The following is an 18,299-nucleotide window of genomic DNA, read 5'->3' on the forward strand; positions in this document are numbered from 1 at the left end:
AGTCGAAAACACATCCTTGGAGTACCAATCTGAGTTATGATGGACATTTTTGGAGACCAATGATATGTCCCATGTAGCATTACCAAAAAGAGTATTGTTACGCCTAGGGATGGCAAAAATACCCGCCCTATAGGTACTACTAGAATACCCGCAACGAGTATCCGTAAAAATAGCTTATAAGTGGGAGTATGGGTACAAGAAAGCACTACCTATGTCTGTTCCGCCCCGTAGCCATCCCTAGTTACGCCAAGCCAAAGCCTACCAAATTCCGACCAAAAAGAGTCTTCCATTCTTAGTTTTGGCACTACCAACCAGCCAAGGTAGGAAAAACTAAATATCCCAAAAGCCCCAATTATTAAAACCCAAATAATGCCATAAAAGAATAGAGTTGCAGCTGTCTGTAAAATTGTAGAGAAGATCTTGAAGGTGAATTAAAACAAAAACACATAGGATATGTTGACACATATCTCGTGAAAGTGAGAAAGTTAGTTAGTAAAGAGTCATAAACACTAAGCTAGCAAAGTATAGGAAAATCACATTTCTTTGTCTATTTTTTAAACTTAAGATACAATAATTTTAGTTATATTAAAATAGCATAATCTAAATATTAACATAATTAAATATGTCTAGTGTAGTGTTATGGAGAATCTAAACCTTATCTGGGTTGCCATTTTATCTTTTCCCCTTCATGAAGTTCCCTCACCATCATAGTCATCCACACCACATTCCTATTCAACCGCATCAACAGTGAGAGATGGTGTGCTCCACTCTCACACTCCCACCCCAAATACCCATTCACCACAGACCAAAACAACAACAACAACAACCAACACCAGATCTCATCACAAACTTCAACACCCCATTTGAGCTTAAACAAGCACACGCTCTTCTCATCAAAACCCACCACAATGCCTCTCTCCCTCTTCCTCGTGTTGCCCTTATCTGTGCCCTCACTCCAAGTTTCCCTTACGCCCATCAAATCCTTCAACGCTCACATGAACAACCACTCTTTATATGGAACACTTGCCTCAAAACGTTATCTCAGGATACCCCTCAACATGCCCTGTTATTGTTTATTCGGCTTCTTCAAATGGGTATTTACCCTGACCAGTTTTCTTTTTCATTTGTGCTCAAGGCTTGTACCTTGTTGTTGGATGTTAGAAATGCTAAAACGATTCATGGGTATGTGGAAAAACTCGGCCTTTTGAGGAGGAATTTGGTTTTGCAAAACATGGTTGTTCATGTTTATGTGGTTTGTGGGAGAATGAGTGATGCACGGTTGGTGTTTGATAAAATGATTTTGAGAGATGTTGTGACTTGGAACATAATGTTGACTGGGTTTATTAAAGCGGGTCATGTTGGTGATGCTTATAGGTTGTTTTCTTCCATGCCAGAAAGGAATGTGAGGTCGTGGACCACAATGATTTCTGGGTTTGTGCAGCGTGGGAGGCCGAGGGAAGCTGTTGATTTGTTCTTGGAGATGGAGAGGGAAGGGTTGAGGCCTAATGAGGTGACTGTTGTGGCTGTTCTTGCTGCTTGTGCTGAATTGGGTGACTTGGAGTTTGGGAAAAGAGTTTACCATCGCTACGCAGCGGCAGATGCAGAAGGGTTTCGAAGGAATGTTCTTCTTTCCAACACTTTGATTGATATGTATGTTAAGTGTGGGTGTTTGGAGGAGGGTTATAGAGTTTTTCATGCAATAGAAGAACGAACTGTTGTGTCGTGGTCGAGCATGATTGCAGGGTTTGCAATGCATGGGCAAGGAGAGAAGGCTTTGGAGCTGTATGATGAGATGATTAGATGTGGTGTCGAACCCAATCATGTCACTTTTGTTGGGCTCCTCCATGCATGTAGTCACATGGGGTTGGTTGACAAGGGTCGCGAGTTCTTCGCTATTATGACTAGAGATTATGGAATAGTGCCTACAATTGAGCATTATGGTTGTTTGGTTGACCTGCTTAGTCGTGCAGGGCTATTGGAAGAGGCTCATGAGGTTATAGTGAACATGCCAACGTCACCTAATGGAGTCATTTGGGGAACTCTGCTTGGTGGATGCAGACTTCATAAGAACATCGTGTTGGCCGAAGAAGCCATGAGACATATCTCTGAGTTGGATCCACTCAATGATGGATACTATGTGGTTCTATCAAATGTTTATGCAGAAGCCGGAAAATGGGAAGAAGTAACAAAAGTTAGAAAGTTGATGAAAAGTAGAGGGGTGAAGAAAACACCCGGATGCAGTTCAATAGCAATCGATGGGCAGGTTCATGAGTTTGAAGCTGGTGATGAGACTCATCCTCAAGCAGAGAAGATATTTGAGAGGTGGGAGAAACTACTGGTGAAGATGAAGGGCAAAGGGTATGTGCCAAATACTTCAGTTGTTCTTCTTGATGTGGAAGATAAAGAGAAGGAGAAGTTCCTCTTTCGCCACAGTGAGAAGCTAGCACTTGTCTTTGGGTTGATAAACACCAAACCTGGAATGACAGTTAGGATAATGAAGAATCTTCGCGTATGTGAGGATTGTCATGTTGCTTTTAAACTACTATCCGCCATAGAAAATCGAGAAATTGTGGTGCGTGATCGGAATAGGTTTCATTGTTTTAAAAATGGTACTTGTACTTGTAAGGATTACTGGTGAGCAGCCAAAATAACACACTCCTTTGAACTTTCTTCACTTATCAAACAATCTCGCCAAGCTCTTATTTATCTCACTCAACCCTTGTAAATTTGTAATCCTTTTGGTTTAGTGAAAACATCAGCAGGTATAATTTTTTAATACCATATCATGACTAATTAACCTGAGATTTTGGCTAAGTCATAAATTATACTTCACCATAGTTTCTATAATTGAAACCCCTTTGATTTGATCAATGTTGAAAAGGTGCTGTTCTAGGATGATTGCAATTCCTGATTCATCTCTATAATTGCTGCACAGGTCATGAAGATGTTATCTGTGTTGACAAATTCAATAATAAGTAGGATTGAGATTTTGAGTACCTTGCACTCTAGAGAAGTTGTTAGTCATCTCTTGAATGTATTTTACAAGCAAAAGGATAAGTTGGATTAATATATATTATACCATATATTCCTTGATGTTTTTCTGGTGTAGAGGAAAAATATTTAAAGGACAATAAACTTTGAACTAATCAATTTTTCCTTGAGTTTATTTGAATTATCTGGGTGCCACATTAAGGATTAACAAATTTCACCTAACCAGAAACAACAAAATAAAACCAAAACTACGTTGTAAATACTCAAAACTTAATTTTTTTATATACTAAAAATAAGTATTTTTTGAGTAATAATGCTCCTATATCCTTTAAATAAATCCACATAAAAATTATAAAGTAAGTATTTAATGTAAATATTTCAGTCTCCTACAAATAAAGAAATATTCAATATTAAGTAGGAAAACTTTCAGGAGAATATATGTTTATTAATTTGAAATAAAAAATCTATTAAATTTAATCAAATTATATAGCTTACTAGCTTTTATGTGAACAGTACACGTGTCAGTTAACGAGTTCAACAGTGGTATCCAAAAGGACATAGATCGAGTTATTCTAAACTGTACGTTAACTAGAAGTAACGGAACCTCAGTGAAACGCATGCTACTTGCCACCTCGACCCGAACCTCTTCTTCTCCAGCTTCGGTTACTCATCGAGCCACCGGTTCGGAATCTGTCATTTCAAACAGTATCTTTCTTTCTTCTTCTTATTATTACAAACACTGTTGGAAACCAATTCGAACTCTTCACTTAGTTCCCTCAAACTGTTACTGCATCGTGAACCCTAATTCCGTTTCTCTCTCACTGATTCACTGATAGCAGGTTCCAATTTCACGTAATTCATTTCATTTGCTTTGTTCTAGTTTTTCCTCACTGTTAATCGATCGTTCATTTTTTTATCAATGATTTCTGAATTTGAGATCGGTTCATCGCATGCAGTGTTGGATTGGTAATGCAGGATTCTGATCCATCAGTTTCTCGCAATTTGAGGTTGATTTATTAGATTTTATTGATGCAGCTAAACTATCTCTCTTTTTAATTGTTTTATTTTAGAATTTTATGAATTTAATTTGTTAATGTTTGATATATGTTCGAATTCCGTGCATTGTTGCAGTTAATTTTGTTTCTGACGGGGAACTGTGATAGTAATTATGGCGCAGAGTAATTGGGAAGCAGATAAGATGTGAGTGCCTTATGATTATGTTTGTTAGAGTCAATGGTGCCGATTGATCCATGTATCTGGCCCTATTTAGTAGTAACTATTGTTTTGTTTCTTTTTTCCTGCTAGGCTTGATGTTTACATTTATGATTATTTGGTAAAGAAAAAATTGCATAATACTGCCAAGGCATTCATGACAGAAGGGAAGGTTTCACCTGATCCTGTAGGTGAGTTATAGTTAATGCGGTAGTTTAATGCTCTTACGTACTTTTTGACTGATTTTGTTGTTATTTTATAAAATGATTAGTTAGTGCCCATCTCAGCTCAATGGTCTGTTTTGGAGGTATTCTGATGCTATGCCAAATTTTGCATAAATTTTTTATTCACATCTCCCCCTGGGTGGAATTTTTAGAGGGTATTTGAGAGAGAAATTGATTATAGTTAAGACTTCTGAAAATGCAGCAATTGATGCTCCTGGAGGTTTTCTTTTTGAGTGGTGGTCTGTTTTCTGGGATATTTTTATCGTGAGGACGAATGACAAACATTCTGAGACTGCTGCAGCATATTTAGAGGTATCTCCCATCTGGTAGTTTGACTTCATGGAAATGGTAGTTTCCAGATGATATTTTGAGTAGTTGTTTCCCTTTTTGTTGATGAGTTGCAGGCTCAACATATTAAAGCGAAAGAACAGCAGCTGCAAATGCAGCAGTTGCAACTCATGCGACAAGCTCAGATGCAAAGAAGGGATTCTAATCACCCTCCCCTTGGTGGTCCTGTAAGTGCTATCACCGCAGAAGGAGTGCTTGGGCAATCTACTGCCAGTGCTCTAGCTGCAAAAATGTATGAGGATCGGATGAAGCACTCTAACTCCATGGAGACAGAGACATCCCAACCTCTTGTAGATGCTAGAATAGCTCTTTTGAAATCAACAAATCATCCTGGGTATTATTATTTTTAAATTTTATTTAATTGAAATATATGAAGTCTTATACGTGATATTTACAATTTGTCTTTCCTAAACAGGCAGATGGTTCAAGGAAATTCAGGGAGTGTAGCAGCAGCTTTGCAGCAAATCCAGGCTCGAACTCAACAAACCCCCGTACGTACTTGTACCGCTCAGTAATTAGTCTTCTACCCCTTTCTTCCTTTCTTCTCTCTCTCTTGTTTGGGATGCTGATTTTTGTTTCTCTCCTTGGAAGGAGATCAAAAGTGAAGTCAACATGGGCACCATGCAGAGATCCTTGCCTATGGATCCTTCTTCAATTTATGGGCATGGGGCAATGCAGTCAAAGTCTGGAATCTCAAATGCAGGTGTGAGTCAATTGAGGAGAACAGCAATTTAAAGAATGTTGTGGATTTTAAATAAATTTGGATTTCCAACATATTATATAATATACAAAAGGCAACAAAAATGTACTAATTAGTGAGAGTAATATACTAATATAGTTTATTCTGCATTTTACATTTTGGGGTATCTGCATGATTCACTTACATGAAGTTCTGCCAGATCTTTTTTAATTTCATATTTTATAATGGTCATGCAATTGCTACACAACTTTTTTGGCTAATCATCTTGCCTTATTTCATAGTCATCTCTCTTCTTCCCTTTTCAGGATTAAACCCTGGAGTTGGTGGTCTCACATTGAAAGGATGGCCTTTAACTGTAAGTATGCAATGAGCCTTTACTTCACTTTTAGTTATCTATTAATGTACATACCTAGTTTAACCAAAATTATCATATTATCTAGGGCATAGATCAAATTCATCCTGGTTTTGGAGCACAAGTTCAAAAGCCTCTCCTTCAGAGTCCTAACCAATTTCAGGTTTTGCCACAACAACAGCAGCAGCATCTCCTCGCACAGGTTCAGGCGCAAGGCAATATTGGAAGTTCACCTATGTATGGAGATATGGATCCACAACGACTAAGGGGACTAGCGAGGGGAAGTTTGAATGTGAAAGATGGTCAACCAATTGCAAATGATGGATCAATAGGCTCTCCAATGCAATCTACTTCATCTAAGGTATCATTTATTATATCCACCAGGCCCTACGGTACACAAACGTAATATAGCTATGTTGTAGAACAAATTTGCATGATTAAGGAATCAATGAGTTCACCTTTTGCCTTTTTCCTGATGTGGACCTGGTCATTTGAATGGTATGTCTGTGTTTATGAATGATCTGTAGGTTATTTCTTCTTTAGAGTAATCAATGACGCAGTATATAGTTTCACATACTTTTCAAATAGGTAAAAGTTTTCAGTTTTCACATAAATTTCAATTAAGAAAAGGTTGAACACTTGCACTAACTACTGGAGTGATGCATTGAGGACAGACTGTAGTTTTTTTCTTTCTGATGTACTCTAGTCATGTGATAAGTAAAAGAATCTTCTATTAAATGCATCTGTACTTAACAGTATTGTAGCTTATTACTTTTGTTGATGACACTTTTCATTAAGAATACATTTTAGGCTTATAACAAGCAGTTTATTTCTTCTATGTTGATACAGTAATTTGTGTTTTATTCAGATCAACATACCACAGATGCAACAATCCACCTCCCAGCAACAAGATCCTCTGCATCCACAGCAACGTGTACAGGTTCTGCTTTTATGTTTATTTACAATGATATAGGTGTTAGATACTTCTATTTTGTCTTCTGGTGGAAGTATATAGCCTAGCAGTGTTTACATGTATGCTTCTCTTGTTATGTTATGACTTTTTCCCAATTATATCATAGAATAACCGAAAAAGGAGAGGGCCTACATCTTCGGGAGCTGCCAACAGTACTGGTACAGGAAATACACTTGGACCTTCTAATTCTCAACCATCAACTCCATCGACTCACACTCCTGGCGAAGGGGTTTCTATGGCGGGTAACTTGCCAAATGTTGCTGGTGTATCCAAAGGTTTGATAATGTATGGTACTGATGGGGCAGGTGGTCTTGCATCCTCCACAAACCAGCTGGTAAATCAAATTGAATATTTTGTTGCTTGTCTTACTATGTTGTTCGCAAATTAAACATTTGGTGCAAATAAATAGTTGAGTACCACCATCTATATTAAATAGTGGTATGAGGCTACACATTCCTTACACTTTTGGCAAATGATTTGGTACTTTATTTAAACAATTTGAGAATTCTTCATTGTTGATGGTAAAGATTAGGGTTGGAAGCGAGTGGAATTGATCTGAACTTGGTTCAACATAAAAAACAGCTAAGCCCTAGTCCCATTGGATGGGGTTGGCTACATGGATCAAGCGTTGCCATATTGCTCTATCATATTAACATCATCACACTGCTGATCCATATCATATAGTAACACCCTCTATATTAACGTTATCACGCCGCTGATCCATATTATATTAACTTGGTCTTGGTTCAACACGACTTTAATAAATGGTCCAGATCAAAATTGACTCAGGTTCAATATGAACCATATTTCGTAACTCAAAGTGATTGTAGCTTAAACTTGGTTCGAACCAAGCTTAAAATTTGTTCATCCCGCTCATGTGCTTGAATTACATGAACAAAATGTCAACATGAGACAGTATGAACTAAAAGTACTTGGCTAGCTTGTGGACCTGGTTAATTAGCTTGGTTCATAACTCAGTTTAACTAATCATTTTTCTCATAATTTATTTAGATTATGCTGTTCTAAATATGAAGTTTATTAACGAAGGGAGGTCACGAGGCAATATGGGGAGGGTAGATGTACTTATCCTTATTTATGCTAGTGAAGAGGTTCTTTCTCGGAATCTATTAACGAAGGGAGGTCACGAGGCAATATGGAGAGGGTAGATGTGCTCATCCTTATTCACGCTAGCTAAGAGGTTGTTTCTAGGATTTGAACTCGTATCCTTCCTCTCAGAAAGCAGCACACTTGCTATTGAGCCGAGGCTCACCCACTTAAACATAATATCTAAGCTAAGCTGAGCTGTAATTGGCTTAAGTTCTACTCATTTACTTAATGTTCCCAAATTTGGTTCATTTATTTCATGAACCATGTTCATCAAACTAATTAATGATGGGTCTCAAACTAATATCATGTTGGTTAAGTTCATTGCTAGCCCTTTTTGGGCTATTTATTACTTGCATGATTCTTATATGGTGGATTTTTTACCAGTCATATTTATCATGTATGCTGCAGTTGTTATCATTGATTCTCAGACATGGTTTATAATTATATCGGTTTTGCTTACCATTGTTCTTAAGGAAAAGGTTAAGGAACCCGAGAAAGAAAAGTCTTCATTGGGAAGTTGTGCATTTAATAGAATAAGAGGTAATGTTTTTTGTTTGCGATGAAGACTGTTTTTTGGGTTCCTTAATCATATCTCTCATAAGGTACCAATTAGTAAAACCGTAATCACATTGCTATTTTTGGTAATGTATCTGTAATATTAATGATTTCCCAATGAGTGAGATTTAAAATCTCCTGCACTAGACAATAACAAAGCTTTTCCCATTTAATGTGGTTGGCTACATGAATCAAATAAAGCCATTGGGTTGTATCATAAACCATGACTTGTGCATTATATGCTTTTAAGCTTTTCATTTCGTTTCAGTATAGTGTTTGCCGATTTCTTGTTTAAAGTTTCAGACACTTGATAAGATAATTCACATTCTTGTAGTTGCAGGATGACATGGAACATTTTGGAGATGTTGGCTCCTTAGATGATAATGTCGAATCATTTCTCTCACAGGACGATGGTGATGGAAGGGACTTGTTTGGCACATTGAAACGAAACCCGTCTGAGCATGCTACAGATGCTTCAAAAGGTAATCTAATGTTCTCATGCTTCTATAAATTTTTATTATTCACATTGGCTGGATTAGTGATTCTATTGCTTCTATTTCAGGCTTTTCGTTCAGTGAAGTTGGTTCTATACGCAAGAGCAACAGCAAAGTTGTTTGCTGTCATTTCTCTTCAGATGGTAAATTATTAGCTAGTGCTGGACATGACAAGAAGGTAGAAAGGATTTCATTCTAAGTATTCTGCTTTAGAGCAGATAACAGTTTCAAAATAATTAAGACTATTACAGAACAAATATACCTGCTGGTGAATTGTAAATTCAAGAGCTTAAATTGGTTTCCTTTTTCTTCCATGATATAAACTTATGAGATTAAATACTTATTTTAAATTCCTTGCATTGGTACACATGAATTATCTACAATCTGCAGTTCATATTGATGTGATGACTGCTTGCTCCTACCAGGCACACATCTTGTTTTTTGTTTTATTCCTTCAACTTATCTTTTGGCTTGGTGCAATTTATGTTCAATATGGTTAAATTATACGTGCTTAGGGATCTTATATGATTGGTACAAATTGACATGGAGTCATTTTCGTCAAAAAATGTGATTGTTTTTACTTATTTTAGTCAGCATTTAACTCAGAAAAAGAACTCGCATTAATTAATCAATACTTTTTAGTGAACATCCCTTAAATCATAAACTAGACAAAATCCTATGCATTTAAGTGTCTTTCCTTTTTGTTCCTTTATCTTGAGCGTCAATTTGCTGATTACTGCTCCTTCCGAGTTGCAAAAGTGGGTCTTTGGTAAAAAAACTTGATATCATCTGTAGCGGTATTCATTTGCTAATTTCTCTCTATCACTACTTCACTACATAAACCCTATAATTTCAACATGATATATGTTGCCTGATATTGTCACTATTATACTACTACCTAGTTCCCAAAAATCTGGAATTCCAATGATTATACTTTTGTCCCTGATTCCTTTCTTTAAGTTAGCCATGCATCAATTTTGTCTAACAGAACTCCAGTTTTCATTCTACCCGCTATTGTTTTGTCATGTTTCTCTTTTCGACAACCCTTTTAATTTTTTCACCAATATGCTTATGATAATCTTTAGAGGGTGAGCATGGCGCAACAGTAAACTGTTGCTTAGTCACATGAGGTCATTGTTCAAACCCTAGAAACAACCTCTCTACTTGTGGGGTAATGCTACATAGACATCTACCCTCCCTAGGCCTCACTAAGTGGGATCCTCGTGCATTGGATGGACCACCTTTATTCTTATATTAATCTTTATCTTCGCTTTCTTCCCTTCATAGTATTATGGGTTTCCAATTTGGACATGACATTTGAGGGGGAGGGCAATAATGACAAAGATGCTGCAGGCATTTGGTAGTGACCTTTCCCACCGTGAATCACAACGGTGGGGATTCTTCCCACTGTGAATTATAGTGGTGTTGATCTCTTTGTTGGCTGTCATTCACACCTGTCTCAGTCTTAATTTCCACATGCTTGATTGTTGGTCAAGAAATTTCTATTAACTTTCCGGTAATGCTCATCTCTTGGGCATCTCTAGAATCCCCGGGTTGTTTTTCATGGGATACAGTTGTTAAACTGTGCACCATAGCATCCTTTAGTTGTTCTTAGAATCCCCAAGTATAGTCGAGAATCATACTGAGAATCATTCGTTCAATTTTCGAATCATGAAAGATAATGTATACGATACAGAAAGACATCAATAAAAACATAAATATACATGATTCCACACATCCTACTTCCCCTTCTTCTTAGCCTTAGGATCCATCCTAATGATTTCATGAGCACTTATTACCAGAAGAACCAAATAGTGACTGCCTATACATGAAAACTAGTTTGCATGAACGCCATGTAACCCGTTTATTTCTTTATACGAAGTCTCTAAGCCCCTCCGATTTCATTCGTTAGAATATTGGTTAAATTAAAGCAAGAAAAGAAAATATTGTTGAACTGTAGAATCGTATTAAATGTTGTCTGTAGAATATCTGAAAATATTTCTTTACCTATATCGTATCAGAATATTTTAGAGTATATTATTTGTTTGCTTGTTTAATTAGAACTAGAATTCTACTTTTAGTTTAAATAGGACCAATGGGGTTGTCTTTTGTAATAATCTCTTCACATTATCATCACATCATATCAATATCATCCCTGTATTATTTTGAGTCTCTATTCTTATTTTGCTCCTTACTTAAAACCCTCCAATTCAGAATGCTATCATAGCAGTACTGTTCTCCATGACCTGTCTCGTTATTATTCCATTGTTGAATTCCCAAAAATACAGAACTCTGATTTGTGATGATCTCTCTTGCCTTGACTTCTTTCGGACACCTTTCTCGTCTCGGTTGTTGTCCACCCCCACCACCAGAGAAGCTAAGGACAAAACCCTGTCCTAGAGTATATTTAAAGGCAAAAGAGAACTGTAAAGATTCTTGTGATTTGTTCCAACTAAATGTATAAAATTAAAGAAAAGGTTCAAATACCATCAATGAATTTTGACTACCCTGGTGCTGTCAAAACTTTGGAGATGAACCACCAAAAGCTTTTGTAAAGTAGAGGAACAAACCTAGTGTTCTTTACAAATGCAGAGAATGTAATTCCAGAGACAGTTGCCATCCAGTGAAAAAATAGGTGTTGGGCATTGTTTTAGTGTTTGAAATGCACGATAACATGTTTTAGTTCTGTACCATTGGCAATGTTTGTCATAAAAATACGCATTAGAATGTTATGCCGGTTTACCTGAAAAGAAAGTATAAAATTAGGATCTTATCTGAAATAGACTTTTATTGTAAAAGATACAGATGCTCATCTTTTCCCTTTTGGTAGGTTGTTCTGTGGAACATGGAGACACTGCAGACAGAGATCACTCCTGTGGAGCACAATCTTATTATCACTGATGTTCGCTTTAGGCCAAATTCAACTCAGCTGGCAACATCTTCATTTGATACAACCGTGCGGCTTTGGGATGCTGCAGCTGTAAATCCCCCTTTTCCTTATTATTCTCCTTTAACTGTTATTACGAAATTTTCTTGTCTTCCCCATGTATGAGATTAAGATCTACTTTCTACTTTCTCAGGTTTCCAAACCTACACAGTTCAAAGAGATTGTATGCAAGTCTTGATTTTAATTACTTGTTTCTGTTGGCTTAACTCCAAGAAATTCAAGAATATTGAGCAAAAGATGATCCATGAGTCTGTGTCCAATATTATGAACCTTGATCCTCCTATATATGCTCATTGTTAGAAAATTAGCATAATTAGCTATTAGAATATTAGCATATTTAGAACACATGTAAATATATATAATTTTTATTATGACGATTGCTGTAAATTAACTATTGATTAGCTTTTTGGTTGGTTGTAATTATGCTATAAACTAGTGATTAGCTCCATGGTTTGTTATTATTCTATAAATAAGAGATCACTGTGTGAGCTATGACTCCCAACTTCCATTCAATCCTGTGTGTTTTCGGACCAATGATTTCAAACCTGGGAAGTATGGTAATGGATAAACCCTGCTATTATTGGAATTACATTTTGGAACCCTTCTGTGGGCATTAGGTTGATGATTTAGTGGTGTGGCTGCCCCCTTTCTCAAAGATTGATGTTCAAACCCCGAGTCTAAAACAAAAATTATTATCCACCTAGTGGAATAATATTTGGTTGTTATTGTTGTATGGTTAGGACTCCTAGAAGTTTTCGTTTTTACCATCATGGATAAAAATTCTTTTGACTATGATATATATTTATGGGCAATTTCTCGACTTTGGGTGGAACTTTTGTCATTGGGTGCTGAGCCATTGCATGAAATTCATATGTTAAGTCGTATAGCTATAGGTCATAGATGATAGTATCTATTTCTAAGTGTTGATTTTGTTGGGTACTATGAAGTGTTGATTTATATGCTTCAGGGACTTACTTTTGACTTCTACTTTTGCAGCCAAGCTTTTCTTTGCAGGCATACACTGGTCATGCTGCACATGTGATGTCCCTTGATTTCCACCCAAAGAAAAATGATCTTTTCTGTTCTAGTGATGCTAACAATGAGATTCGCTTCTGGAATATTAGTCAATATTCTTGCACTCGTGTTTCTAAGGTCATTTAGGAAATTTACCTAATTCATTTATCATATATAGATGTGATGGGTTTGTTTATTATCTCTTCTGAACTTCATTAAATCAACCAAGCAGGGAGGATCTGCACAGGTGAGATTTCAGCCAAGGATCGGACACCTTTTGGCTGCTGCAGCTAGCAATGTTGTTTCTCTCTTTGATGTTGAAAGTGACAGGCAGATGCAATCATTACAGGTGTAAAACATGGACACCAAACTTCACGAAATTTAAAGAAAAAATTCTTTAGCACTATTTTTTTTATCATAATATCCGGTAATAATTGGAGTTTGATGTATTCTAGGGACACTCAACAGATGTTCACTCTGTCTGTTGGGATACAAATGGAGATTACTTGGCATCTATGAGTCAAGACTCTGTCAAAGTGTGGTCAGTTGCCTCTGGGGAATGCATTCATGAGCTTAGTTCCAGTGGCAACATGTTTCATTCTTGCGTTTTTCACCCAAGCTACTCCACTCTCTTGGTTATTGGAGGTTACCAGGTATGTTTGAACATATCAAATTGTATGTCTGGGTTCCTTTTAACATTTCTTCTTCTTTCAATTAGCATTATTTTTAATTTCAGTTGACTATTATCTTTCTCCTATTTTTTGTTCATGTTATAAAAAGCCGTGCATGCTGAGAATGAATGGGGGGTGATATTTTTGTGAGGTACTAAATCCAAGGCCTGCCATTTTTTGGAGTTTGTGAGGATGATGGTTACATATTTAATGTCAATATGAACATGTCATGCAACAAGTTTTGGCCACTTGAGGAGAAGCTGTCTAGGAAACATAGGTATAGGGAATAAAGAGTTAAATAAGTGCGCCCTTAATATGTTATACACCTGTAGCTAGTTAGGTCAATTCTTAGTTAGGCATTCATGTCAAGTGTCAACTGTAAAGAAGTATGAGTCAGTAGTCATGGAGGGAGAGAGGCCATTGAGGAATTAAGAGGAACGGAGAGTAAGGAGAGAATCATGTCTCTTAATACCAGAAGAGTGAGGGAAAGGCCAGGTTCTCAAATTCCTAGGAATTCAGTGTCAACATCCATTAATATTCATTTCTGTATTAGTATGCTTTTGTGGTCCAGTTCCTATCATAATGGAATCTTCCAAAAATACTGTAAAAATATTGCAATACTGAAGTACCTTGAGGGAAATCACCAACAACGGTTAAAATATGATTCGCTGATGCACACTTATGATTCAGTGAAAACATGGAAATTTAGGTTTGAGGCCTGAAAGAGTGAAAGTAGTAAGAGATCATCAAGGATGGCAACTGGAAAGTTTAAGGGGGATATGGTTGCAGCCGGATTGGTGGAGTGCAACTCTAGAATCTAGATAGGACTAGAGCAACAATTTTGAATCCAACGGATAGGATTCAACTTTAGTTTCAACCAGAGTTCTCAAATCTGAATATTAGGTTGTACTTGAATGTCTGCTTTTTTATATAAAAAAGCCATCACATTTTTTTAATATGTCATTTGGAACTCCATCCTGTTAATTTGCGGTGGATGATTCAGTTACATGTTTTGCAGCGTATCGCATGATTGTTAAAACTTGTTTTCACTTGATTCATTAATGCTTTACAGTCATTGGAGCTATGGAACATGGCTGAGAACAAATGCATGACAATACCAGCTCATGAGTGTGTGATATCAGCTCTAGCGCAGTCATCAGTGACAGGGATGGTTGCTTCTGCCAGTCATGACAAATCTGTCAAGATTTGGAAATAAATTGATGGTAGGTGTTACATTTTCAAGAGCAGTTTCAGTCCTAGTAAAGAACAGGGTTGAAGAAATTGAAAAGATGAGCATGGGAGAAAAGAATCCTCCATGTATTTATTTATTACTTTTTTCCCTCATCTTTACTTCTCCATTATCTATTGTGATAAGGGGCTTGTGGATTTTATATTCAGTGTAAAGTTGGGCTAATCATTCTCTCTTCTTTTTGCCTCTTATTTAAAAAATAATAATTAAAAATCCAAATATTTGATAGCTTGCATGATATTGTGTAAATGATGTTGTCATTGTTATTATTAGCCCCTTTTTCTGGACTTCTAAAATGCATGCTTTGCCAGATTCATGTCTTTTATTGATTTCAAAATCACATCTATTAATAAGTATATTCAATATAAAATGTGATGGTTTTGGCAGTGTTAGATTCATTATGATCCCATTTACTTATTTCTACTTTTCCCATGTATTTTCAAAATGGGATTTACTTGCCTTTTAAATATTTGAAGATGTTACCAATAGCTGAATTTGGTCTAACATGCCTAGCAATTGGTCCACTCACCAGTTTTTCATACTTGTATCCTCATTGTCCATCATCTACAATGAAGTACTCTGCCTCAACATTGTTAGTGGTACCTTTCGATACAAGGGACCCCATATATGAAACCACCAATCACCCCAAATACTATTCTCAACCAAATCTTGCTTTGAGTTTATTGATGTCACGAAATGACCCAGAGAATTTCAATGTCAAGCTAAGCTAACCATATAAGTTGATTGAACACCTTATCTTAAAGACGTTAGATTTATGGATTCAACATAAGTGGATAGGAGGTTTTGGTGGGTATGAGGATTGGTTTTTGTCTTGTATATATAATAAGGTTGGTTGTGGTAATAAAACTTCATTTTGGGAGGATGTGTGGTGGGGTTCTTGGTCATTTAAGGAATTTTTTCCACCAGTTCATGTTATGCCTAAGGATATATGCAAGTTAATTCACGATTTTGAGTTTGTTACTTTTGGTCTAATGGTTGGGTTTGGAATTCCGCTTGGAGGAGGGATGTTTTTTCTTGGGAAAGTGATTCAATGGATGAGTTTGCTTCTATGTTATGTTGTTCTTGTGAAGGGTAGGCTTGATGCTTAGAGGTAGGTATGAATGGTTGTGGATTTTTTCTACTATATCAAATTATTCTTGGTTTTTTTTTCCAAATCTTAAGTGGACAATATTAGGTCAAATGTTTTCGAACATTTATTGAAGGCTAAAACTCCAACAAAGTTATTGGCGTTCAATTGACAGTTTCTATTAAATAGATTATTAACAAAAGATAACTTAGTAAGGAAGGATAGGGCTTTTAGGTTAATATTTTGTACTCCTTTTGTGGCCAAGTGAGTGAAAGTGCTGATCACTTATTCTTTGGTTGCCTCTGGTGGAATAGAGTGACAACTTGGATGGGTGCCCGCACTGTAAATGTTGGGAGCACATCTACTGTCCCACTTTTTTGTACCATTATCTCTGATTGGTTAAAAAAAATTATTCAAGTTAAAATTACAATTATTAAACATTTTTCTGACCAATCATATCCCCTAGCATATGGAATGATGCAAAACTATGGGATAACAGACGTGTATCCGTAAATGTTGCAGTTCCAGCTGAATATTTTTTGAACTTTAGACATATGTTCTAGAAAAAAACATCATCGCATGCATGAGATAGTGATATGGCTTATAGTAACTTGGTCTTTATGGTTGGTTAACAGTGTTGTTATTTTTAATGATGAGGTGTTTGATGTGGTATACATTATAAACTTGATTAAGGTGCCCTCTTGAAATTGGTTTAAATGAGTAAGGGACTTCGAAGTTTCTTTCACACACTACTAGTGTACGTATCTATCTACTTTTATTTTATGTTTATGTTCACCTTTTTGTATATGGGTTAAGTTTCTCTAGTACTCACATTTTTTTTTGCTAAGTGAAATGTATTAAAAACAGTAAAAGGGGTGCTAACCCAATACAACGAAGGTCAATTAATGATCTTCTTTTTGGAATACATATTTATACAATGAGTAGGATCATTACACCAATTCATAAACATTAAAGAAGAACGACCTATTTTAGCTAAACATCAGCTCCAAGTTCTAGCTTGAATCGAATCTAAAATATGAGTATAACTCACTCCTTATTGGAAAAGATGAGATTATTCCTCATAGTCCAGATAGACCACATCATAGCAAACCAAATCATTCTCCAAAACTTTGGCCCTTTTGAATTTCTACCAATAGCATCATGCAGATTCAACGATTCAATAGTTGAACTAGGTTTGAGCACCACAACTTGAAGCCAAGCATACACCCCATTCCAAACAGAAGAAACAAACTCACAATTAATGAACAAATGATCAATGAATTCTTCATGATTGTTGCAGATTGGAAACTTTATGTCCTCAATCGAAGATATAACATTCCTCTTGAATAACTCAAACCCTCACTGGAAGTCTTCCTCGAGTGAGTTTTCACACAAAACAACAGACTTTAGACGGAACACAATTTAACCAAGACTTTGTTAGAGGAATACCTAATGGCAATAAGGTCTGATCGAACTAAATGAGGTAAGCCAATTTTACAGAGTAGATACTAGAAGACTCCACACTCCAGCACCATTTATCAATACTATTCCTCTTGCATGAGTGATTCTGAAGGACAACAAGCAAGTCTCTGAACCACCCCTTTTCTCTCTCAAACAACACCATTCTGCATTTGATATCCCAAGTCCAAATATCATTAATCTAAGAACCGCAATCAGCAACCAAAGCCCTTTTGTTCAAAGCTAAAGCATAAAGTCTAGGGAACAACTCTCTCAAACTTTAAGTACCCACCCATGTATTCAACCAGAAAAGAGTATTGGTACCATCTCCAATATCCCTCCAAATATTATCCTCAAACCACGAACCAAGAGGTCTGAGACTTGAACCAACTTTGCACAAATCCTTCCACCATCTAGAATTTGATCTATGAGACACATAAGGAAAAGCCAAATTTGCACCATATTTGGATTCCACCACTTTAACCCAAAAGGCTTCTTTGTCTTGCATTCTACGCCACCTCCATTTACCTAACAGAGCATCATTGAAATGAGATAACTCTCGGAAACCCAAGCCACCAGAAAATTTTGGTTTGCAAACCTCTGACCATGCAACCCAAGCAATACCTTTACCACTTCTCTTGTGCCCCCAAAGAAAGTTTCTCTGAAGGGACGCAATCTTTAATAAAACCTTTTTACGGGCTCTATAAAGAGAAAATAAATAAGTTGGAATGTTAGAGAGAACCGAGTTCACTAGAACGAATCTACCACCAAAGGATATATGCTTGCACTTCCAAGACGTTAGCTTCTTGGCAACTGAGTCGATGGTGCTTTTCCAAGTCGAAAGCCTCCGAGGATTAGCCCCCACAGGAACCCCCAGGTACATAAAAGAAATGGAACCTATATTGCAAGCAAGAAAA

The 18,299-nt window shown here is 36.6% G+C and overlaps 2 protein-coding genes across 12 annotated transcripts; both read left to right on the forward strand.

The window, feature by feature from the left end:
* LOC109352338 (pentatricopeptide repeat-containing protein At5g66520-like) lies at nt 641-2,682 on the forward strand. Of its 2 annotated transcripts, XM_019594280.1 has the most exons (2): nt 641-2,081; nt 2,232-2,682. In XM_019594280.1, the coding sequence occupies exons 1-2, from the start codon at nt 755-757 to the stop codon at nt 2,636-2,638; spliced, it is 1,734 nt and encodes a 577-aa protein (XP_019449825.1). In that variant the 5' UTR covers nt 641-754; the 3' UTR covers nt 2,639-2,682. The 2 variants fall into 2 exon arrangements, with proteins under 2 accessions (XP_019449825.1, XP_019449824.1); XM_019594279.1 differs by having other exon boundaries at nt 642-2,682.
* Nucleotides 3,545-15,158, forward strand: LOC109352340 (transcriptional corepressor LEUNIG_HOMOLOG-like). Of its 10 annotated transcripts, none has more exons than XM_019594286.1 (19): nt 3,545-3,672; nt 3,948-3,998; nt 4,117-4,191; nt 4,297-4,394; nt 4,630-4,739; nt 4,832-5,109; nt 5,191-5,266; nt 5,367-5,478; nt 5,781-5,830; nt 5,916-6,188; nt 6,696-6,767; nt 6,907-7,134; nt 8,797-8,944; nt 9,025-9,134; nt 11,787-11,936; nt 12,900-13,055; nt 13,150-13,266; nt 13,373-13,570; nt 14,661-15,075. In XM_019594286.1, exons 3-19 carry the CDS (start codon nt 4,160-4,162, stop codon nt 14,802-14,804), a joined length of 2,352 nt encoding a protein of 783 aa, XP_019449831.1. In that variant the 5' UTR covers nt 3,545-3,672; nt 3,948-3,998; nt 4,117-4,159; the 3' UTR covers nt 14,805-15,075. The 10 variants fall into 10 exon arrangements, with proteins under 10 accessions (XP_019449831.1, XP_019449833.1, XP_019449836.1 ...); XM_019594288.1 differs by having other exon boundaries at nt 4,123-4,191; XM_019594291.1 differs by lacking the exon at nt 3,545-3,672 and adding an exon at nt 3,700-3,830 and having other exon boundaries at nt 6,696-6,761; nt 8,803-8,944; nt 14,661-15,158.

Source organism: Lupinus angustifolius, chromosome LG07 (assembly GCF_001865875.1).
Source record: "Lupinus angustifolius cultivar Tanjil chromosome LG07, LupAngTanjil_v1.0, whole genome shotgun sequence".
Lineage (NCBI taxonomy): Eukaryota > Viridiplantae > Streptophyta > Magnoliopsida > Fabales > Fabaceae > Lupinus > Lupinus angustifolius.

What these genes read in the sequence shown, in the direction of transcription:
- LOC109352338 (XM_019594279.1), top strand. Translation starts at nt 755, where the DNA reads ATGGTGTGCTCCACTCTCACACTCCCACCCCAAATACCCATTCACCAC.
- LOC109352340 (XM_019594286.1), top strand. Translation starts at nt 4,160, where the DNA reads ATGGCGCAGAGTAATTGGGAAGCAGATAAGAT. An exon ending in GTCTGGAATCTCAAATGCAG is followed by an intron (nt 5,479 to 5,780) that starts GTGTGAGTCAAT and finishes TTCCCTTTTCAG; the next exon opens with GATTAAACCCTGGAGTTGGT. An exon ending in TGGTTATTGGAGGTTACCAG is followed by an intron (nt 13,571 to 14,660) that starts GTATGTTTGAAC and finishes AATGCTTTACAG; the next exon opens with TCATTGGAGCTATGGAACAT.